Source organism: Lissotriton vulgaris, chromosome 1_1 (genome assembly GCF_964263255.1).
Source record: "Lissotriton vulgaris chromosome 1_1, aLisVul1.2, whole genome shotgun sequence".
NCBI lineage: Eukaryota > Metazoa > Chordata > Amphibia > Caudata > Salamandridae > Lissotriton > Lissotriton vulgaris.
In genome coordinates, this window is record NC_141685.1 from 1,341,237,652 (window position 1) to 1,341,262,870 (window position 25,219).

At 45.3% G+C, this 25,219-nt stretch overlaps 1 protein-coding gene across 3 annotated transcripts in view; it reads right to left on the reverse strand.

Moving 5' to 3' along the window:
* The window catches only part of LOC147749132 (solute carrier family 26 member 10-like), a 490,027-nt gene that overhangs the window by 273,408 nt on the left and 191,400 nt on the right, over nt 1-25,219 (reverse strand). Inside the window, exons 6-9 of one of the 3 annotated variants that reach the window (XM_086966525.1) lie at nt 14,518-14,600; nt 13,888-14,035; nt 6,526-6,591; nt 6,174-6,251 (exon numbers count right to left, since the gene is read on the reverse strand). In XM_086966525.1, coding sequence (XP_086822651.1) covers nt 6,174-6,251; nt 6,526-6,591; nt 13,888-14,035; nt 14,518-14,600 — 375 coding nt within the window. Of the gene's footprint in view, nt 1-6,173; nt 6,252-6,525; nt 6,640-13,887; nt 14,036-14,517; nt 14,601-25,219 lie in introns of all 3 variants that reach the window. The other 2 variants (XM_086966516.1, XM_086966535.1) reach the window with 2 other exon arrangements.

Genomic DNA, 25,219 nt, shown 5'->3' on the forward strand with positions numbered 1-25,219 from the left:
GTTAAATAGTGTCGGACTAAGGGATGAACCTTGAGGTACCCCACATGGCAAGGACAACTCTGCTGACTCGAATTGTCCTAGGGTGACTGCCTGGGATCTATCCGTCAAAAAAGATGCCAGTAGATTCTTAGCTAGGCCTAGCACGCCCATGTTTTCAACACGGTCGACCAAGATCTTGTGGTCGACCGTGTCGAAGGCGGCCGATAGGTCTAGAAGCACCAACAGTGCTGAGCCTCCTTGATCTCGGATTAATCTGATGTCATCCGCCGCTTTGATAAGCGCCGTTTCTGTTCCATGAAACTTGCGAAATCCAAATTGGGTTTTATCGAGCAGGTGGTGTTGCTTGATAAATTCCGCAAGTTGAATGTTCATGGCTTTTTCTGCTACTTTGGCTAGAAACGAGAGGTTGGCTATAGGCCTGTAATTTTTTAACTCTGTTTTATCTAGGCCGGATTTTTTCAGAAGTGGCTTCAGTAAGGTTTTTTTTAAAGGGGTTGGGTAAATTCCTGTGCGGAACATTGAATTGCAAATTTGGGTTATAACTGGGACCAAGGTGTCCATTAATGGGCGGAGAGTTTTCAAGGGGCAAGTATCCAATGCTGAGCCTGACTTAATGGATTTGATGATATCCTGGATTTGATTTTCTGAAATTTCCACAAACTGCGGGAAGATATTATCAGTATGTGGCGTTATTATATCATTGGTGCTATGATTATCAGAGGAGGTAAATGCTGAGAAGATATCATTCACTTTAGTGAAAAAGAAGGATGCTAATGAGTCACAGAAACTTTGTGAAAATGGGGGATTCAAGTCAGGAGCACCTCCTGCAAGCTGTTTGGTTATCTCATAGAGCTTTTTATTAGAATTTTTTGCGTTTTCAATTTGCTCCCTGTAGTACTTTTTTTTGGCCTCCATGATCAAGAATTTGTACTGGGTTAGAAGCTCCTTATACTTATATTTGCTTTCATCGTCATAGTTTTTCCTACAGTGCTTTTCTTTATTTCTACAAAGCTGTTTATGTTTTCTGAGTTCCTCTGTATAACAGGGTGCTGAAGGAGAACTTCTATTCTTGGACATTCGTTTAACTGGTACTAATTTGTTAGTAGCCTGATCCAGCCAGGCTTGGTATTGCTTTGTAGCTATTTCTGGATCAGTGGACAGGGTAGGCTTAGAGTTGTCTAGTGATATCTTAAGGTTAGGAATGTTAATATCTTTCCATACCTTAAAAGGTTCCTGTCTGGGGGGGGGTGCTTTAAGAATGGGTGCTTCGCTAGTTTTTATAGTACCTAATACCAAATGATGGTCAGTCCAAGTCATTGGAAGGACGTCAGTAATTAGCAAGTCTTCTAGATTGGTAAATATTCCGTCTAAAGTATGCCCTGCAGTATGGGTAGGTCCCGTCACCAACTGTGATAGGCCGAAGACCTCCATTTCTGACTGCAGGGTCATGGTGTCTTTATCTTCATTACGGTATGCACCTGTTACAACGCATTTTTTACTCCGCACTACCATTACAACGCGACTTTTACAACGCATACCATTACAACGCATTGCGCTGGGGGGCGCTCTAGGATAGGGAATAAGTATAATTTACTATCCAACACCTTCCCTAGGGTCCACGGGGACTGGAGTTAGAATAGTAAATTATACTTACCACTATCCAGCACCCCAAAGCGCTATGCGTTGTAATGGTATGCGTTGTAATGGTCGCGTTGTAATGGTAGGTAGTTGTAACGGTATGCGGAGTAACGTCATACATCCCTTCATTACAGTCCAGATGGAAATTAAAATCTCCTAGCAGTGTTATGGACTTCTCAGTTGCAAGGGATTCTAAGATAGTGGCAATTTCTGTGAGAAATCCCGACTGAATCTCAGGTCGTCTGTATAATAATATGCCTTTAAAGTTATAAGAAGGAGACAGGTAAATATCAAACTGGAGCGCCTCACATGTCGTGGTAGGTATTGCCGCGGTACGAATTTTGAAGGTATCCCGGGCAATTATTGCTATCCCACCTCCTCTTTTGCCTGTTCTGTCCTGTCTATAGGCTTTAAATCCATTGGGGACGGCTATCACAAGGTCTGGATCCGATGTTTTATCCATCCAGGTCTCTGTCAGGAACATTATATCAATGTTCCTGTCTAAAAATAGGTCAGCAATTTCTTGCCTGTGTTTAGCCAAGGAGTAAACATTAATGAGGGCAATTGTAGAATTTTGTGTTATCTGATTTTGATTGTCGCTTCCCGCCGGTTTGTTTAGAAGGGGGATGGCAGCCTGACAGTGCTTGCATTTTAGAATAGTAGTGGGAGATGTAGAGTCCAGACTGTATCTGGTACATCCTTCCATAAGTTGTGGACGCAAATCAGTTAGCATAGAGTGAGTATAGGGTGGGAGGCGGGTGAATTTGACAGAGCCAGGGGTGGTGGCCCTAGGCCCGTATCCGGCACGGACGGGCGCAGACGGGCTTGCCTTTGAGAAAGAAGCAGGAGTAAAATCCCTTCCCCTTCTGAGACGATGGTACTCTCTCTATTGCTCCTTTCCTGAGCATAATTGAGAGTTCTTGCAGAAGCAATCATAGGTTTTTGTGTTGCATTGGGCGGGGAGGAGTTGTCGGAGGGATACTTTAGAATTCCATGGAATGGCCAAATTGAATCAATTGAAGGACCCACCGGTCCGTGGTTATTCTTTTCCAATTCCTGAGAAAATGTGTACATTTTCCTCCAATCTTTAAAAAAGTAGATGGGGCTTGGACTTGCTGGATGAATAGGTGATTGGCGTCCGCCATTGTTCCTACTTTGATTTTTGCCTCTAAAGGTTGACTTTCCGTATGAGGATTGTCGGCCCTGTTGTTGGCGATTCTGATATTGGGTTCTACCCTGGTTGGAAGAATATGATGATCTGTTCTAAAAAATCACCTCTGTATGAGGGTTGTCCTCGTCCTCTGTTCCCTCGAAAGGACTGGTTCTTATATTGGAGTGTACCCAGCGCTCTTGCCGTGTCCGTGTCTTTTTTAATAGTTTGTAGAGCTTCGTCGATCTTAGCTCCAAACAGATGTTGGCCATCATAAGGCATATCTAGGACTTTAGACTGTACCTCCTGTCTAAATGAAGTTGCCTTGAGCCATCCTTGCCTCCGTAAAATGGCTGCCCCGGCCAGCTGCCGGAACCCCGCCATCGCTACGTCCATAGCACAGTCTATTATTTCAGACGCTGACGTCTGACCCTCCAAAAGGATAGATTGTACTTCCTCTTTTGAGGCGTCTGGAAACTCAGATAAATACGGTGCAATATCCGCACATAGCTGTCTATTGTATCGTCCTAAAAGCGCCAGTGTATTTGCTGCCTTCACCGTCATTGCTGACATTATAGAAAAACGTTTTCCTATATTGTCTAGCTTCCTCCCCTCCTTGTCCAGTGGCTCTGTCAAAGGAGATGCGGGATTTCTAGAATTATATTGTGCCGCCTGAGTGACTACCGAATCAGGTTTAGGGTGTCCTGTGAGACAGGCCGCTGCTGACGGTGGGGCAATGTATTTCTTATCCAGCCTTGGAACTACTGGCGAGACTGAGGCTGGAGTTTGCATCAACTGCAGACCCTGTTCCCATACATAATCAAATATTGGAATTGATCTCGCTGCTTTTTTAAGCGGTTCTTTCAATCGTATAGGAAACAGTCATGTTCCTGAGATTCCATTGTCATGTGAAAGCGTTTTGCCGCTCTCTCAACCAAATTGTGGAAACCACCGATGTCCACCGGTGGCGAGTCTGAAGTAGCGGGCACAGGAGACGCTAGAGAATCAATGACATATTTGTCATAGTCTTCTTGAACGGATTGGTCATCCTGCACTTCACCCTCCTCTGGTTGATCTTCCTCTCCTTCTTCATCAGATGATGGAGGACAAGACACGTGCACCCTCTCCTGCTGGATAACCAAGGGCGGCGGTCGAGGTCGTGGCAATGGCACTGTCGCCGCTGGTTGAGGAGCTGGTGATTCCGGGAATCTTTGTTTATAGTCCTCAATAAGAAATCTTAAGCCAGTCACTAGAGATGCTGGCAGACACACCATGGGTGTAATGTGCGTCTGTACTGTATGCTGCTGGACTACTTCCTCGTCCGAGCTTTGACATTTCACTACTAGCTCCGAAGGGCTGTTTGCCTGGAGCATATCCTCCTCATCAGAATCTTCATCTTGTAGGAGATGAGCTGGCGGTAGACTTTGCACCCGGCTTGGAGACGTTAAGTCCGGTGTGATTGCCCTCCTTGAGATTTTGACCTGCGCAGTGGAATGGAACCCAGAATCAGTCATCAACACCTGGCTCGTCGACGGAGAGATCGTCGACGATGTATTGCTAACAGTCTGTTCATTCTGGACCTTTGCCGTCGACGGAATTATCGTCGTCGACTGCTCCAACAGGGTCATCGACGGTGCCACTGTTAACGGCGTCTTTATAGTCGTCGACGCCTTCGTCAACGGTGTTGCTGTGGACAGTATCTTCATCGTCGCCGACGCCTTCGTCGACGGTGCCGCTACCGACGGCGTCTTCATCGTCGTCGACCCCTTCGTCGACGGGCACACCGGGCACATGATGTTTTCATCGACGATGTCTTCGTCGGCGTGGCTTTGGTCGACGGAGTTGACTTTGTCGTCGATACTGTCATCGGCGCTGCAGTCGTCGATGGCGTTTTGGGCGTCGACGATGACCTTTTAATAACAATGGTCGACAACAAGGGCTTACCCGCCGTCGATGATGGGGTAATCGTCGTTGAAGAAGATAACGTCGACGATGGCGTCGTCGTCGAGACTGTTGTCGTTGACGTCGAGACGTAGACAGGAGACACAGCCTTACTGAGCGCCGATGATGATGTCGATGAGGTCGTCATCGACAACGGCGCAGGTTTTCTGAAGGTGTGAACCTCCTTGTCAGACGCTGATGCTGACTGGACCTCTGAAGACTTTTTAGGAGTCTTTTTTGGAGGAGCGTCTTGAGGGCTAGGGGAAGCTACCCTTGGCCTTTTGAGAGACAGTTTAGAGGAGACTGAAGAGCTCTCACCTTCTTCAGAGGATTCCAGATTGTCTCTGTTCTTGAGCCTTTGGAGCCATATCAGAAGGCGTCCTTCTCGGTCCTTGAGAGTTTTTGTGGAAAATGTTCTACATATTTTGCAGTCCTCAGATGAATGATCCGGGTATAGGCAATATAAGCATTTCTTGTGTTGGTCATCGATGTGGAGCCTTTTTTTACCACAAGAACTGCAGGCTCTAAAAAGACCCTTCTTATGATTATCAGCCATAATAATTCGCTTTTACCTAGAAATAATCCAATTTTTAAAGAAATAAAGCTTTAGAAGCAAACCTGAGCAGAACTCAGGTGGAGACTCCCTTAGCACAACGTGCGGTAGAAAATCTGAGGGACTGAGGCTCCTGCCAGGAAGGTTCTAGAGGGAGGTGACAGCTGATTGGCTCTTGTCTAGAGTTTAGTCCTTTTTACAAAAGGACATGGAGATGTTACTAAGGTGAGGCCTTTAGGCCTACTATTCTCTATGTATGTCTATAGGACATTACTTTTCTATGTACCGGAGACTTCCGTCTTGACGACGGGGAATGATTCAGGCATGTGAATCTATGAAAGACACCCATAATACTGGATAATCCACATACTATACTCTGTTACTTCATAACTAGGGTTGTGCTATAGGAATACTTATACATACAGCCGTAAGAATGGATTAGTGGGCGAAACATTTTGCCCACAAAAGAACAAGTGAAATATTCACCTTTACATACTGCTCTTCCTTTTCACTGGACAAATGGTATTATAAATGTGATGGTTTTTTACTGTGACCTGACATGAGTGGGTCTGTAGAGGAAGTATTTCTGTTCTCTGAAAGCAAAAATGATGACTATTCAGACAAACAGAAATATGTATTTCTTACTGTTTGGCAGCAGTCAACTAGGTGATACAGGGTGATTTCAGGGTTATTGGTAGCTAGCATTTTGCTGAATTAAAGCAGATACCATCTTAAGGTCAGGAAGGAGTGGTTGGGTATTTTGCATCTCTTTACTTACTAAATTAACCTTCCACCTAAATTCATGAGGTGCCATTTATGTCTTGTTCATGTTACTGTGTAGCAACCCAAACCTAACTGAGTGAGGAGATGGAGTGGAGGAGTGTGTCTTACCTTGGGAAGATAGTAAAAGAGAGGGCCGACCCATAGGAGCACAACAAGGACCACACTAGCAGTGAAGAACCCTGAAAGCTGAGGAAATAAGGAAATACATTAATGCTGATAAAGTAAACAGAGCTCAGCATTGGCAAAGTCAGACATAAGAGTAAAACTGGAATGTTGGTCATCAGGATCATTTAAAAGCGCTGCCAGAGGGTCTGAATCCATGAAAATGACCTTTAATATTCAGTACCATTTCTAAAAATGAAAATGGTCTCAACTTTCATTTAGACAGATCTGTCTCTTTTTCAGAACAATAGTGTGGACAAGACTGCAGAAAATATTTTCTGGCTTTCTGTCTGCTCACCTGGGTGTTGGCACCAGCGCTTTCCAGGATATTGGTGGTAGCCAGTGTTGCCGAATTGGGAAAACACTTGAACAGAGAAGAAATAAAGTTGGAAATCCCATGAGCTAGCAGCTCCTGCCAAGAGACAAATTCACAAAAACTAAGATGTGTTACACAGTAAATGATAAGGCTTCAGCAAGACAGAGGCTGACAGGGGCTTTGCCAGAAAAGAGGAGGGTTTGGTGCATTTTCTTTAAGGGTGTGGCTTGGTCCAATGATCAATCTTTAGATTTTACATTACTAATGACATTATTTAGAAAACCTCCAGTGGCATATTAGGAGTCTCCATAAACTAACATGAAAAATGTGAAATATTGAGAAAACCAATCAGGAGAAATTGGAAGAACTGAGAGATTTCACAATGCACATTTGACATGCAGCTGAGCACCAAAAGTGTCAACAGGAAGTAAACAATAACATTTTCTGATTCTGATTTAAAAGTCTACTAAACCTTAGTGAGAATTTTACAAGAATAGGTGGAATGGGGAACAAGCAACACTGTGAAATGTGTGTGCTTCTCGTTGAGGTTACTAAAAATACTGCAGTGTTGGGGGGCGTAGCTTGCTCGCAACAAAGATTGCTGCTTGATCTGTACGCTCCGTATAGCCATCACACAATCCTACAGGAATCCTGCATCTGCACGGCCAATTAAACCTGTTATTAGCTGCCGCCAGCTCCGGAATGTAACAGGAGCATTGTGAGCGAATTTGAAACCTCACACTTTGCAAGTGAGTGAGCTGGCTGCCTCAGCCTGTTGTACCTCTGACCTGGGCCGCGATCCTTGGACTGCCATAGGTGGTGGGCGGAGCTCCGACATCTAGCAGCGGTTGTGTTACAGGGCGTTGCTGGTGGAGGGTTGACAACACAGTGTGCCAACGGAGCAGGTACCAGTTGCGGGGCGCCCTGCTGCGGGGACAGCGGTGACCCTGCTGAGTGCTGCGCTGGCAGCAAGGAGTAAGCGCGCAAGCAGCTTGACGGACGAGCAGCATGTAATCTGGCGCTGGGCCTGATGAAGGCTTTCTCTTTGGGCGAAAACGCGGAGGCAGCTCAGACCTGCTGCGGTGTTGTGTGAAGAGCCGTGGCAAGGTTGGAAAAGCCACTACAATTGAAAATAAATTCCTATGCAATAATACGCTTGTCAAACATTATACTATGATACTATGGCAAAATGGGTAATCATTAAAACAAGACTCAGTGTAAAGCCAAAGGAGAGAAAAAAATCAATAAAAAGGTATTTTTTAATTTCAAATTGATTGAATTCAATTATAATAAAAACGAGTTTCATTCATAAAAAACATCAAATGCAATCTTAGATCGACAGTAATATTCAATATATGAATGACATTTTTGTAAAAAAAACACAATAAAAACCAATAGTGGCAGAAAATGTATCTTCTTTGAAGTGCGTTTTGCTGTTGAATTACCGGGACAGGGACTTGGCACTGAAAGTAGCCAGGGAGAAACAAACACTGCAGTACAAGTGCTCCAGTATCTCTTTATACCCAGACTTCACGACCCGAGTGCAGGAAGCGCGCAGACAGTTTCCGCCACTGAAGCGTCAACTATGAGATCAAAATTGGGACTATGCCATGCTGTATCCGGCGAGACTCCGAGTCAATCGGCAGGGCCAGTCACGCATCTTTACAGACCCTAAAGCACTGCAGAAAGCCCTAAAGAAGTGGTCCAAAGAAAAGCGTGCAGCCCGTAGCGGAACTCCTTAGAGGAAGCAACCGGCGGTGAAATGGACGATCAGGACTGAACATTGGTCTACATGTATTACAGATAAGAGAACTACTACTCGGGGTGTCTGGGAAGACAAGCAGGGTTTGCCATGGGAAATCCATAACAAGGGCTTGATTAGATGTGGGAAGGACATTTAGAGAGTCCCCAAAAAGTCAGTTGTGCAACAGTATTATGAATAGAGTATCCAATATCTAGTTAAAGTCACAATAAGTTACTTTTTGCAAGGAACAACATAGCGGTGAGGAGGAGCGGTGGTATCCTATAGCAGATGCACTAACTTTGACTGTTGGAGAGGGGGGGGGGAACCCTGTCCTGTTAAGTCTAGTTACACTGCTGGACAAACAACATCCACCCAAGAGTGTACTACACACTTTGGGAGAGATATTGAGGGGGGAGGGGTTCAGTTCAGTGTTTTTCTGTTTTGATTAGCTGAACATTGGATGGCGAATGGGGAATGTTTGGGGTAATTTCGCTACGGCACAGTTGGGGCATGCCTGGCGTGGGTAGTGGGGAGGGAGGGCATTGAGACTGCGGTTGTATGGCAACTTTCTCACTGTATTCACACATATTCAAGGTAATCACATGGTTTATGTGTACATGTGACAGGTAACATTGTGCAGAATCTACATACCCCCTTGAAGGACATTAGTAAACACAGTGCTATAGCAGCATGTAGCACGGTTCACACGCTAACTTGGAACGTGCGAGGCCTCAATGACCAAAGGAAACTTAGAAAGGTATTGGCTTACTTTGTAAGACACACCATTGATGTGGCACTCCTGCAGGAGACACATCTCCCCCTAAGTAGCCATATGCTGTGCAGCAGAGGATTGCAAAGAAATATACATGCAGCAGGCTTCACCAACCATGCGCGGGGCGTGCTTACATGGGTGAACCCTAAGGCATCCCTTAAGCTCAAACCGTTAGACACAGACCAGGAAGGGCGCTATGTGATTTCCAGATGTAGGGGTAAAGGAATGGACCTACTTATAGTTAATATATATAGCCCGCACTTTGACAATCCCAATTTTTACACATCACTGTCTGACAAAGTTCGCACACGCGGGGAAGGGCAGCAACTATGGGGAGGCGACCTCAATATAGTAATGAATCCACTGCAGGACATACCCGGGGGGGGCGGTGAGGCAGGTCACGGCGTCAACACGAGCAGTAGAAGATGCAATGGTTCAGTTTGACTTGTGTAATGTGTGGCGTCAGAGATACCCGGAAAAAGGTGGGGATATCCGTTACTCAGCTTATTAGGACTTACATACCTGTATAGACTACTGGCTAGCAGCCAGGCAGTTGAGAGAGGAGACCAGAGTCTGCGAGGTACTTCCTTGCATCCTTTCGGATCATTCCCCAATATTGCTAGTACTAGAAACCCCACGTAAATGTATCCCCACGTTTACGTGGAGATTCCCACCCTACTCTCTACTAGACACTGCCTTCAAGGAGGAACAGGTGGAGTCGATTGAAACGTTCTTTGCCTGTAACATAGGATTGGTGCACAGTTTTCACATGGTCTGGGAGGCGTTCAAAGAGTATATCCACTGTATCACCATGACCAAGCACTCTGGGGTACTCAGAGCGCTACGCAAGCGACTCTCAGATCTGAAACGTTTGCGTGCTAAACTAGAGGAACAACTCCTGGTAAGGGCTGACGATAATATCGCACAGGAGTTTAAAACACAATTAGGAGAATATCATGATGCGGCTGAAGCCAAAATAAAGCACCTCGGTAAATATGCCACAGCACACGTATGGTGAGGGTGAACGGCCAGGCTCAATCTTGGCTCAACTTCTAAAGAGGCGGCGGGACAAATCAATAGTAGCTGAGGTCAAAACAGCTGAGGGAGAAACGCTGACAGAAGAAACTGACATAGCACACAGGTTTCAGCAATATTATTCTGAACTGTATACCTCTTGCAGCGGTGGCACTGAAGCAGAAATCTTGGACTACCTAACACATATAAACCTGCCCTGGCTAACAAAAAACACTGTGAATATCTTATGCGGCCTCTGGAGGTAGATGAAATCACCAATGCTCTGTCAGATATGAAATCAGGTAGCGCGCCTGGAGTGGATGGCCTCACTGTAACTTTCTACAAAGCACTCAAGGACTTGTTAGCCCCACAGTTAGTCACACTCTTTGAAGAAATGTGTGTGACAGGTGTGATGCCCCCCTCAATGAGGGAGGCGATTATTGTCGTGATTTTGAAGCCAGACAAACCTTCGGACGAGTACACAACCTATCGCCCACTCTCGTTGATCAATGTGGACACTAACATTTTTGCGAAAATACTGGTGAATCAGTTAGTCCCTCTGGTTCCGCTGCTGGTTGCTCAAGAGCAGGCGGGCTTCGTTACAAGTAGAAATTTAACATACAATTTGAGAACTGTGTTTGGTACGATACAACACCCTCGACCGGAGGTAAAAGCGGTGGCAATTTTCCTCGACATGGAGGAGGCCTTCAACTCTGTCGAATGGCCCTTCATGCTGCAGGTCCTGACGAGGATAGGGCTGGGAAGTGTCCTTTTACAGCTGATAGGGGTGTTATATAACGCTCCCACAGCTAGAGTCAAAATTTGCAATCTGGTGACGGATACTATATATGTGACTAGAGGCAAGCAGCAAGGTTGCCCAATGTCACCAATATTATATGCATTGGTGGTCGAGCCTTTAGCTTGTGCGCTACGCAAATACCACAGCTATAGGGGTATAAGATTTACTGGTTACGAGTTGATTGTATCCACCTACGCGGACGATACGCTGCTGTATGTGCGTGACCCAGAATGTAATCTCTCCCCAGTATTGCGAGAAGTAGTGAGATTTGGAGTGGTGTCTGGACTCCATGTTAATTGGCCAAAGTCTATAATATTCCCCCTCACACCGGCCACGACCCCATTCGAGCCTGACTACCTGTTGCGATGGTCGACGGAACCGGTGTGGTACCTAGGTATCAAAATCCACACTGACTCTGAAGTGGTATTCAGGGAAAATTACGTAGCTGGATTCGACTGCTACTGTCCTTACTGGGTAGAGTTTCCTTTATGAAAATGGTAATATTGCACTGTTTTCTATTTCTCTTTACTAACATACCTTTGGTACTCCCTAGCTCCTTTTTTCGTCAGCTTACATCGTTGATGATTAAATTAGCTTGGGCCGGCAACCAAGCGCGGGTTAGATGAAACGTACTTACATTACCATGCCACATGGGAGGGATAAGCGCCAGACCTGGACCTATATTACAGAGCAGCACAGAGCGCACACACTTACCATTGGATGCACGGCTCCGCAGATACGCCTCATCTACGCATATGGACGGTAGTGGCATCCCCTCTCTCATTGCCAGCTCTGCTGTTCACACCTGTGTATCGTAGGACGGGGGATCTTCGACTCAGTGAATGCTACCAAATATGCCTGGCATCACCTGCTAAAGCTGCAGGTGGGTGCTATCTTGTACTCCCCGTCAGCACTGCTGGATTGGTGCCACTGGCTACCTCCATGCAGAGAGAAGGGAGTTATGCGAGCTCTTAATTCAATAGGAGCGCAGACAATAGGGAACCTGTTTGAGGGAAGCACAGCAAAGAGCTGGGCGGAAATGTGGGCCGGAAATTCCGAAGTAACCCTCCTCACTAAGTTTCAGTTCCACAGAACAAGGCAAGCATTGCTGTATATCCTGGGTACGACTGCGACAGCATGAAGCACATTTCTTTAAATGGTAGCAATAGAGTGATTGACTTTAAGTATCTAAATAGGGTCCTTTACACTCCAGAGAGATTATGTAGATACTGACTGAGGGATGGGGTGGATTCCAAACACTGCAGTGCTCAGACGGCTGATATTTGTCACTTGGCCTGGCTCTGTTCGGGGATATCCAAATTTTGTGATTTAGTCTTTAAGGAGTTGGGACAGGTGACACTTTCCCCAGAGACTGCGTTGGCCCTGTTAGGTTATTCCCAGTCAGTACCAAAAGGGGTCCGCACGTTGGTTGACATGGGCTTGCTACTAGCTAAGCGCAGGGCAGCGATGGGTTGGTCGCGAGTCCCAATCCCCACGATAGCTCAGTGGTCGAGACACATGATGTACTGTAGCACACAAACTGAGACCTTCAGTGACCTTCTCCCACCAAATAGTAGACCTAAGAACTTCTGGGAGATGTACAAAACATATGTGGCAACTAGAGATGGGGATACCTCATCAGTTGACACTGCTGACCGAGAGGGGAGGGCGAGCAGTCCTGCTGAACAGTAGCATAGGGGCTGGCCTGGTGTTCTCAAAATCTTATGGTGTAGTGAGCTGATATGGTGGGGGAGTGACTATGGTTGACAACTACGGGATCTTATTGCAAGTGAGTGCAAGACGGGTGAGTTGGATGTGGGGCCGCAGTAGGGATGAAGCAATAACATGATGTCATTGGACATCAACAGCCTGCTAATCTGTTGAACTGTGATGTATGTTGACTTATTACCAAATGTCATTGTAATTGCCATATGGAAAGAACTAAATCTCTTGAATGTTCTGTAAAACCTAATAAAGTACTTTAACAAAAAAAGAATACTGCAGTGTTGAAGAAGCAACAGCATAATATTTATAGAAATGTTTCTCAACTGGATTGATAGTCCAAATTTGATAGCTCAATGAATGTCCGTTAATCTACAATAATTTTTCCTTTTTAGCCCTCTTGAAACCCCATTCTGCCCATTTGTAGACAGAGTTCTCCTTTGTTGCTCCAAAATTCCATATTTTCGTCTTTTTAAAAATAGCAATAGGGAGGCAACTAGAATCTTACAGCAATGAAAAAAGAACATACTTTGGGATTTTAAACAGTTGCCACGTAATCGGTCAACAGCTGCACATTCCGATTTCAGCAAAAAATGCTGCTGTTCATAAATCCTATGACTAAATAGATACAGTTGAGCATACTCGCGAAATGCATCTGTCACCCTAAAAATGCCATTTGCCTATCCATTCAAATGGTAATAGCTCGTCTAGCTTCAAACATGCTATGAACTATTAATGTTGCAAATGGAAAAGTTAGTTTCCTGTGACACCAGTTCACCATTACAGGTATCATTATTAAATTCAAAAAGCACTGATTGTCTTTGCCTCTAGTGAAGAATCGCGGAACACTTCTTTAGCAAAGATAAATACATCTCTCTGATTATTAAAGCTGAGGCCTAGAAAAGGCAGCACATTTTCTCTATTTTTTAAAAGTAGTAAATAATAAAATAAAACATACATATATGAAGTAACCCATTCTAAAATAAAAAAGGGGTTACAAATGCATGTGGGGGAACAATAAAGCAATATAAATAAATGAGACTCTATAACTGACCTGTATGAGGGCAGCGAACCTGCTCCTCTCCTTCGCATGTCCAGGACCACTGCTTTGGGTCTGACCCTCCACCCACTGCCCCATCTCAGCTGCCAATATAGTCTTATCGCAACTATGAGTCGCACCCGAGGCACAGCAGTGAGTCCTGGCAAGGGATCTCGGCTGAAAGTTCCCCACGGCATCTGAACCCGCATTTTATCTCAGCAGGCCTTTGTCACAAACTTGCACTAGATTCCTACCTGATTGGGGTCAATGGTGTACCTGTGCTTCTCTGCATAGATCATCGCCAGTGAGACAGAAACCGCGTAGCCCACGAATGTGATAGCCACTGTGTCACCCAGGACGTCTGGCAGGGCCTCCATGGAGGGGAGTGTTGGGCGGGCGAATCTGGATAAAAAAGAGGGGAGATGGCTGAATGCACCCCTCAACGAGACAGTCAAATGCATAAACGCCAAAAAGGCATCGCAACTCAAAGCTCTGTCCCAGAGGTTAAAACCAAGGGTGGTGTTTCCTCACACACGCTCACACTCATACAGACCTAGCTACATGTTTGTTATTGCTGGTGCTAGACTACACAGCTGTACACATGGCATTACTGACAAGCACCAGGGTTTCATATACCTTCCCACCATACTTTGCACCAATGACCAGTCTCCAGGACCCTGCAGGCCACACCTTCATAAGCAGAACTGTCAACACTAGGGCCTTGAGTCACTACCTCCAGATGTGTCATTAAAGACATTGGTCGCTATGGACCTGACTGGAACTGCAGACACCAGGCCCCATTCTGCACAAACCGTATATACATAAAGACCACTGCTGACACCAAAGACCCAGGTCCCTGACATCCTCTGTCCAGCACCGCTTACCCGGCCGGCAGCTGCCCCACGATCTGAATATCGAAACGGCTTTCGAGATTGGAGGCAAAGGTGATCCCAGTCGCCAGCAGGACCTGTCAGGGGGGCACAAGAAAGAGATAGTATGGTTGGGCCTGCATTTACTTACACGGTGCCTCATAGAATACAGATTACTTCTTGGCGCCAAACAGAACTCTAAATGTTGGATGACCTCTGATCTGATAAGGTCAACCAATCAGTGCTGCACTAAGAACACCCCCTTCTAGATACTGTACTTCATGTTTGAGTCCTAGTTGGCGAATCCTAGGTCCGCTTAAGCGCTCAGTATATTGACAGGGCCTTGGAACAGAAGCTGCCAGCTCTGTTTTCGCATTTTATTTACCAGGTGCTATGCCGTACAGCCAGCGCGGATGTTTTATAATTTCTCTGTCTGTATGGTGTAGGGACCAAAGTACAACCCTATATATGCACTTTATGTTGATTCTATTTGCAAACACATGCACTTCCCCCATCAGCAAAGCACCCTCCAATAACTTTTAGTGCTAATTAATAGCTGGCTCATTACCCTTAGCTTAAATGGCAATTCGAAGAACGCTGCTGCCCCCCCCCCCAATGTATTGCCCCCCCCAAACACATATTTTTGATGTCAGTAGAGGACAGTGAAATCCGTTTAATGCATTTGCCTGTGCCCCAACATGGACACTGTAGGGCAATATGAAGGAAGTGAACCGATTAGGGTGACCCGGGTCACTCGCGACCACCTCTCAGCCTTCCACACAAATGAAGAGTCGGTCAGACAGTAGAGAATACAAAGCAAGTATATTTTATTCAGGTACACTCGAGTGGAGTCCAGTCTGACCAGCCTCCTTGGATTACTGCAGAGGGACTGACTTCAGCAAACACAGAGATACAATATGTACGCTTTCTGAAAAAAGAACGTCCGCCCCTAATGGAAATCTACTAGCAGGTGCCACTAAAACAAAGGAGTACAGTAGGACATGTTTCGACTCTGGGACCGGGCACACATTATCTACTTGCCAAGGTTATTCTGTTCATGTCTAGAGCCAGGTTAATGCAAGAAAGCTTCTATCTATGTACAAAGGAATGCACTAATTGGAACAGTGTATTCGTTAGCAGAGCAAGGCCTAACTTTGGCGAAATTAACATTTCCACAGCATGCCTCTCAAGTCAGGGAATACATAGCTAGCGACATGATTCAAAATGGCAGCTGCACCTAAAATGGTGCCGCAAATGCTATCTTAACACGTACAATGCATAAACAGTACAGCTAAAACATTTTTATTCCAACGGACCCTCCTTTTAGCATTTGCTAAACCATTGCAGAATTAGGAACAGAAAAGATGTAATATGCGGAGAAACAAAAGACATCAACACTTATTGTTATTCATATATTCAGTATCAGAAATTGACATTGCAAGGGATAATGTGGAACCAAAAATGCCCTCGTCAATCTGCATCATGTCAGCAATATCCTTTTGCAACATGATGGCAATGCTAGTGTCAGGAGCTGCCTTTTTAGATTTAGGAGTGACAACGCCTATGCAGTAAGCGCAGCAGGTAGGGAGACAATGTATGCAAAGACAACATGTGAAGATAAAACCGCCAATCACAATAACGCAACAGGCCCCCTACCTGATCAGCAAGGATGACATCTAACACCATCCTGTTTTCTAAGGTGAATAGCCTGGAGCTCAGCAGTGATATTGGTCAGCATCCCTGCTGTTGTATTAATAACCCCTTCCACAACTCTTGTGAGCCGACGAATGTTAACCTCATCAGAGGGTCGAACGTTCAGCGCCCAGTGCTGACGTTCGGATAACAAATACTGGCCCGTCGGCCAACGGTCGTGCGCAGCACTGGGGAGGTAGTGCTTGTGACGACCGTTGGCCGACGGCAGCAGTTAAGGGGTTAAGGTTATTGGACATGGGGCCCCAAATGGTACGATACCCTTCATGGCATCTTCAAACTGTTGAAAAGTGGTATCTGTCTGATCTATATTTTCTGTATCAATAACCCTTCTAACTCTGGGCAAGTGTACAATCCTACGCTGCAGATGATGGTCTTTCTGGTAATTGGTTGGAGCTATATACACGGGGGAAGGAGAAAAAAGAGATAACACCTGACCGACCATCCCTCCAGGAGCCAGACATAAGCTTGGTATGCACAGACAAAATAGACATTAGGGGGTGGTATTAAAGGCGGACTATCAGTCGTTCTCAACCTATATGTCGAATTGCATCTGCTCTACCCCACTTTTATCCTACCGGGGCCCTCGAGTCCATCTCAAATAAAGCGAAATTGACTTGACTTGAAACTAGCTGTTGTGTTGACCACTGACACTGGTATTGGCTTGTCCTCAGTAACATTACAAGCCTGGAAAGACTGGAAATACTCTGACGTGTTAATCCCTAGGAAATCAGCTATTTCCATTTGAGACCATGTCCTGTTTTTTACACTCTTATGTGCGTTCATATACAACCTTAAAACAACCTACTAAACTGCTCTTGGCCTGTCAAACTGCCAGTTAGAGCCATGTGATGGAAATGTACATTCTGTGTCCCAGTGGGAGAATCAGCAAGTGTCCTATCCAGAGTATCGAATTGGGGATGGGGGCACACCATACTAAGCAATGCAAACCAACCCTCGAAACTACTGATGTATGACAGTGGCATGTACAACAAGTTATCACTTTTATGAGTCACTGAGGGAAGTAATCCACACACCCAACAATTAGTGCAACCAGCCCTGTTGCACTAGTCGCGGTGTTGCAAATGGTTGCTCCTCTTCCTCAATGGGCCGACCAAACGGATACATTATGAAACAAGGAAAAAGAAGTGCAATAAAACTGATGGCCTGGACAAGTGTTCCCAGTGTCCATCAGAGCCTCACTGGTAGACTCCTATTGTTCATCATCATTGACGGTCTTGAGCACCGGCAGTGGAGCTGCTCAGTCCTAGCGCTAGATGAATCCCACGTTGTCCAGGATAATGTACCCCTCTCCAAGGGAGCACGTTCGATCTATTCTGTCCAATGTCCGAACAATGCACCAATCTCACCTCTCCCTAAACTAACACTGTTGGTACTGTAGGCAAAGTACACCCTGACTTACGCAGTCCATCCCTAACTAATCTAACTTATCCTTTGGTGAACTGTCCTTCGCTCGAGGGAGAAAATTGTACCTTGTGACTCCAGGCACAGAGGGGTCAATGACAAGGCGCTCAGGCACAGAGGGGTCGGTGGAAAGGGGCTACTGAATAGCCCTTATCTCCGGGGGCACAACCGCATTCAGCACCTCATTATTTTCAGCATCCGTTTGGGCCCATGTTAAAACCGCATCACTGAATGCGATGAACAGGGACACCTTCTCATGTTCTGAGTCCCCAATGCCCTCCCTTACCCACTGATCATAGGGCAAGGTCAGGGGTACTCTGCGGCAGTGGTGCGTATGGATTCAGTTCCTTCAGCCGGCGACTTTTACGGCTGTGCGGGTGGCAAGGAGGACCTGACATGTCCCTTCCAGCAGGGCTCCAAACTCTTTTTCCGCTGGAAATTCTTCACCAAGACAAAGTCACCTGGCCTAATATTATGCCCCTTGTTTACAGGTGGCATGGAGTCATATATCTGCTGGTGAATAGAACGCATACTTTTAGTTAACTCACGTAGGTAATCTGTCAGCAAAGGATACTCAATTTCCGAGAACTTACGTGGTGGCGGACACCCCAGACATTCAGGGGGCCCGAACACATCCTCGTAAGGTGACAATCCTGTCCTAGAATGTGCTGTTGTTCCTGTGGACAAAAGGGCTAATGGTAAAGCATCTGGCCACTGCAACGCTGTGGTCTCCTGAATCTTTGCCAATTTCAGTTTGAGAGTACCGTTGTACTTCTCAAGCAAACCTGCTGACTGGGGGTGATTTGCACCATAGAACTTCTATCTGATGTATAGGCCCTCGCAAACTATTTGAATAACCTTGGCTTTGAAATGACTTCGTTGGGTTTCTCTGGAGGCAAGATGGCGGCCACGCTCCTGGCCGAGTGAGCTGGTACCTGCGCTCTCCCCCCGAAGACGCTGCTAAGCTGAATTAGAGCGCGGGGTCCCCGTCGTCAGAGAAGACACCTTACCGCTGTCGGGAGATGCTCTGGCGGCTTTGTTTCTTACACCGGGATCTGCAGTTCCGGGCTTCTGCGGTACGGCGTTTCTGAAGCAATAGCCTGTTTGTGCTCCGCTTTAATCAGCGCTGGCACCCTGCTCAGTCTAATCAGGCTCGCATCAACATTGGGATGCTTCCCAAAAATCAAACGAAGTCTCTCCCCCGGGCGGCGCCGGCAAAGACCACAGCTGTTGTTTTGGGTCCCTCGGCAGCCCAGTCCACACCGCCATTACCGCATACAGCTAAAAATGCCCAGCCACTTGTAGCGGTTGGCAAAAATTCAAAACCGGCTCAGGTCCCGGTCCCGATACCAGCGATGTTTAAACCACGGGTGAGCACAACTGGTAAAACTGCACAGAGCCCCACTGCTGGGAAATCCTCTCGTCTTCCTCCTGCTCCTCTCACCCCCATCGCAGAGCCTCCAACTGGTAAGACGAATGCTGTTTCCTTATCATACTCTTCCGTAGCTGTGCTTAAAAATGATGGGGACGTTTCTTTGAATACTTCTGCGCAATCTGAGGTGGAGCAGTCTGCTGTTAATCTGACGAGTAATGTTCCAGGCACCAAGTCTTCTCCTGATCTGGTCTTACCATCAAGGGGGCTGCTGGGAGACGTAGTCCTTTCAGACTCAGCCCTTAGTTCACAAATTGGAGTATCCCAAATTTCTCACATTGAACCACTCCAGACTTTAGTACCTATGGCCGACAACGGACTGAATAAGGACTGGACTGATGATGATGGCAGCGATATGGGGGATTGGCGCACCAATGATGTTTTGAACTCTACTGGCATTTCTAGTGACCTCCCTACAGTACGAAAAGCATCCCAAGAGCCTGGTTCAAATGTTGGTTCTTTGGACTGAGATTATTCTTTTTCCGCTCAGCCCCAAGCCTCGGGGACTCTTCCAAATACAGCAGCCAATACTTAAGAACCTAATACTAGTTCATTTCCCGGTGAAATGACGCTCGCCATAATATATCAAACAATATTGGCTCATCGCGAAGAGACACGCCAGGAAAGTGCCCGCGCGCAGGGGGCATGCCGCAGGGTCCAAAACTGTTTGCGCAGAGTAATTAAGACCTGTACTGATATTGCATCCCGGGTTCCGGAGGCAGAAACCCGTATTTCTACGCTTGAAGATGACTTACTCACCCAAAAGTCTACTGTGGAGGAAATTCAATCCCAAAGGGTCGATATTCAAGGAAAACTTGTTGATTTGGAACACCGGGCACAGCGAAATAACTTAAGAATTCTGGGGGTTCCCGAGGGCACGGAAGGGTCAGATACTAGTCAGTTTGTGGTTGATCTCTTCACAGAAGAATTTCCTGAGGTTAAAGAATGGGACTGGCGGTTAGAAATCCAACGTGCCCGCCGTTTTCCCTTTAAGCCAAAACATCGCTCGGGTCAAACAGAGAACAGACCCGTACCATTCTAATCTGTTTACATAACTTCTTAGCCAGAGAAAGGATTTATGATCTAGCCAGGCCTGACAGGCAAAGGTCTGGAAAAGGCTGTAAGTTTTTTGTTAGGCCGGACTTTTGTCAAGCCACGGTCGAACGGAGGTGGCAGCTCCGTCAGCTGATTGCCCCTTTTCAATCTAAGCGGGCGCAGGTTTTTCTGCTTTTTCCATCTAAACTCAAAGTTATTTATACAGGCCATACTAGATTGTTTGAGTCCGAAATTCAGGCAAAGACCTTTTTGGACTCACTGTAATAGATTCAATAGTTTGTAACTAAATGTGTATAATGTTAAATCCTTTCTTTTTATTAGCTGGGTCTATGCTCTCCTAAGGGATGTACCTTCTCCTTTTTTCCTCTTTTTGCAGCTATTATTTTATTTCTCCTTGTGCATATCTGGTGGGCATATTCCCTTTTTGCTGTGTTTTTTTGGGCTAAGTTAGCAGTGACCCTCGGGGGGGGGTTCTCTGCTCATACCAGCTCCTCCATCACCGGGACTCCGATCCTGTTGCTTTATATGGAGGGTGGTAGACGTTTGGGACGGGGGTGGGTGGTTTGCTGGGGTGGGGGGAGGTTTGGGTGGGTTGGGTTGGGGAGCATTCAAAAAGAAGCTTGAAGAATCTTTCTTATCAAGGCAAATATGGATTAAATCAGAGAATAATCCTAGGTTTGATCTTTTTCTTTGAGATTGTTAATGGCGTCAGGTAGGGTACGTATTGCTTCATGGAATGTCTGTGGCTTGAACAATGGGAAAAAGCGAGATTTGTTTGCACATGTTATGCACAGTTTTCATTTAGAAATACTGTGTTTGCAGGAAACCCATGCTCCATGGAATAAGAGGGAGCGTCTTAAAATTCCAGGGTTTGACCTAATAGTATGCTCTCATCCGACCTCTACGATAAGAGGGGTGGCCATAATAATGAAACGTGGGCTACGTTCTTGTGTAAGAGCTAGTCAAGACATTGGGGGGAGATGGGCAATCGCAGAGCTTTTTGATTAATGGTGCACCCCTCACAATTTTTACAGTGTATAGTGCAAATTTTGATGACCCTGCAGCGCTAGATTACTTAAAGGTAGAACTGGCCTTATGGCCGCAGCCTATCTGTTTCTATGGGGATTTTAACATCAATGTACCTGCTAACTTTAATGTAGCTGGCGGGCAGAATTATGCGGGCCAGAAACCTAGCTTTGTTTCAAGAACATCTTATGACTGACCTTTGGTTTCACCACTGCAAGAACATAGATGGTTCTACATATTTTTCTGCCCCCCACAAAAAAATGGTCCGGGTTGAATATTTTTTAATTTCAGATCAATTGGCAGACTCTACCTCAATTGCTATTTCCCCCAGAATCATTTCAGATAATAATCTTTTAACAATTGATTGTATTTTAAATGGTACTCCAAGAATCCTCAGACCTTGGACCTTCGAGAGGAAATTGTTATTAGAACCATCATATCTAGATCATATGAGACCTTGGGTAACCGAATTTCTGAACATTAATAGAGGCTCAGCCCCTACTAACATAGTTTGAGACTCGCTTAAGGCCGCAGTCCGGGGTGAGGCCAAAAGCTTTTCATGTTTTCGTCAGAAGCGAATCAAAGAAACAACCAAATTATGCATTGATGAATTACGCAGTGCTGAGGTCCAGCTTACAACCGTGATTACTGATGGTTCCGATATATTCCATATGCAGCTACAGGTCGCACGCATTAAAGCCTTTCTGCTTGAGTTCCTTGGCCAGGATCTTGCTGCCAAATATTTGCAGTATCGCCCGACGATGTTTGAGTATGGTGAAAGATCTGGCAGGGTCCTTGCCAAGCGACTTCATCAGCGAGGTCTAGCTAACTCCATTACCAGGATTCAGGACTCTCAGGGGTCTTCACGACACCCCCGAGGGAGTGTTGTCAGTTTTTCCCGAATTTTATCATTCCCTTTATAGGGAGGAAGTTAGTGCTTATTCCACTGAGTCTGAGTTCGGCCCTTTCATTGAAGAGCTTAATACCTTAAGAATTTCGGATCATCAAAACGCGGTTCTCGCCGCACCCATAGGGTGGGAGGAAGTAGATTCAGCGTTAAACACTTTGGCTAGCGGCAAGGCAGCCGGTCCTGACTCTATTCCCTTGAAATTTTATAGTACATTCCGATCGGAGATTAGAGACGATCTGTTAACTATTCTCAGAGATGCCCAGTTAGGCAGGATTCCCGACTGCTGGCGCTTTACAACAATCATTCTGTTAAAAAAAAGATAAGCCGGAGCTCGACCCCGCTTCATTTCATCTAATTTCACTTATAAATACGGACAGTAAGATATTTTCAAAGATTTTAGCAGTTAGACTGGCAACGGTGATATCCCACTTAGTTTCCATTCGGCAACATGGGTTCATTCCTCGAAGGCACATGGCGGATCATGTCCGCCGTGTCATAGCTCTTTTGGACGGGGCCCAAGCTACACGATCCCCCTTTGGTGCAATCCTGTTGGACGCTGAAAAGGCGTTTGACAGGGTTGCTTGGGGATTTCTCTGGAAAGTTCTCCATTGGAAGGGGTTTTGCCCAAACTTTATAAATGCTTTAAAGTCCCTTTATATAGTCCCTCAAGCAATTCTGTCCATTTCAGGGTTGCTGTCATGTCCGTTTGATATCAACAGGGGCACCCGACAGGGATGCTCCTGTTCGCCACTGTTATTTGCTCTTTATACCGATCTATTTATAAATAAAATAGAGCTTTCTCATAATATTCTACTTGTTAGGGTCAATTCATTCGACCTTAAAGTTCTGGCTTATGCCGACGATATTATTGTTTAACCAGTAATGTGTCATCTTCTTTTTCGGCCATTAAGAACTTGGCCGAACGTTTTGGCCGACTCTCAGGGTATTAACTTAATGCTCAGAAAACTCAGGTTATCCAATCGTCTACTATGGGTCCATCGGATGCTCTAGTCGTCCAAAGTGCGACCTATTTGGGCGTCAAAATCACGGCGGCGGTAGAGCAGTTACCTGAAATGAACATTCTACCTATAATAGATACTGCTAATTCCACTCTGCGCGGTTGGATAATTTACATTTGTCTTTATTTGGTACGAGGAACATATTAAAAATGTTGATTTTGCCAAACTTTTTGTACATTTTTATGACCATCCCCTTGGAATTTGCCCAGTCTAGTCTTAGTAGTGCAGAAAGGTGTTGTAATAGGTTCTTGTGGAGTTATCATCTTCCACGCGGGCTGCTAAATGGATGCACCTGCCATTGGATAGGGGGGTGTTCAGTCCCTAATTTGTTGTTGTATAATTGGGGGTCCCTACTCCAACATTTAGCTCAGCCACTTTTTGTTCTACGCGCCTCACTTCCACCATCTCTTAGTCCTTCCATATTCGAGATTGGTTTAGGGGAGGAGGCTAAGGGGATTCTTTTGTCAGTCTTAGAGCCCAGTTATTACAAAAAAACTAAGTTTAAGGTTGTATTAGCAATGTAATCAGTCTGGAGGAAGGTGCGCCGAAAATGGCTAATTCCCAATATTAATTTCTATACACCCTTGGCTGCCGCTAGGCTACTACCCCCTATTTTTCAGGATCTGATTACAATCAGGTGGATATCCCACGGCATTCTTATTTTGGGGGACCTATTTCATGAGGGCAATATGGCTTCCTTTCTATTTTTAAAAGATAAGTTCGGTCTGGACTCACACAAATTTTTTAAATACCTACAGATATGTAGTTACATAGATAAACTTCTTCATAATTGCCCTACCACGCTTGCCCGAAACACACTTATGGATTTGATCCTGTGGAAGGCCAGGATTGGGGCCCTTTATCAAAACCTACTATTAGGCCTTCCTGATAATCTTTCTTCCCAAAATACAAAATTAGGTAGTAAACTAGGTAAAGTCGGTATAGACATTGTAGCGGCTCTGGACCTTTCTAACTCAGTTTTAATTTCCGGGACCTCACGCTCCCAAAGCTATATGGCTCTGTTTGATCTGTACTATACTCCTGCTAAAATATCCAAATGGGGAGGTAGTGGGGTTCAGGGCTGTTCAAGATGTGGCCTACCCGCAGCTAACGATGTTCACATGTTTTTCTCTTGTATTACATTGGAAGTATTCCTTCAAGATGTCCAATCATCTATTAATAGCTCTCTCAAGATTTCACTCTCACTTTCCTCCGAGTTAGTAAATGGGCTCTGAAACGGAAATTGATAGATCATTCCATGAATCCGCCTTTCTTTGTATTGCAATGTCTTTAATTCGATTATGCATAACTTCTGAATGGATTAATCCGTTCCCTCCCACTTTTGTGAATTGGAGAGCAAGGATTCTAGCTCTCCATAATTTGGAATCAGCTGTGTTTCTAAGAAGCAGTAGGAGGAGGCGTGAGAGGGGTTTGAAAATATGGGCGCCATTTAGATATTGGTTGGGCAATTAGATTCATGTAAGCCTGACCTATATCTGTTTTTAGATTCATTTTTGATTTTCAGTGTAAATTGGTTATGTATTTTCTTTTTTTCTGTGTTAATAGCCATGATCAAACTATCTGTTATCTTTGGTTTTTTACTATGTCTTCAAGCTGATCAATAAAAAAAAAGAATAATAATAATGAAAAAAAAATGAAATGACTTCCGCTATCACTCCAGATCAAACGGGGCAAGCCAAAGCGAGGAAAGAACTCCTTCAGGAGTAGCTTTGCAGTCGCAATGGCCATATTCTCTTTAGTGGGGTAAGCCTCAACCCATTTACTGAATGCACAAACAACCACCAACAAATACTTCAAAATATATATATATATATATATATTTTTTTTGTGTAAGACCTTTATTAACACAAAGCAGTTTACACAGCATGAGCCTACAACCCTGGGGCCGGCTCGCTACGTTAGTATCAGCATCCATCAGTGGATATGTTCGTTGCACATAAACATCTCTTCACTGTGAGGTGGAGCCCCCCGCGTACCTCACGTATGGCTACTAGCTGACAAAAAGAGGTGAGTCTTTCATTTTCACATTTTATAACTAAGAACAGAAAACAACATACCCCAACTAAGACCGTACAGTAATACCCCTCACTTGCTAAACTTCAGCTGCAACGATAGTTC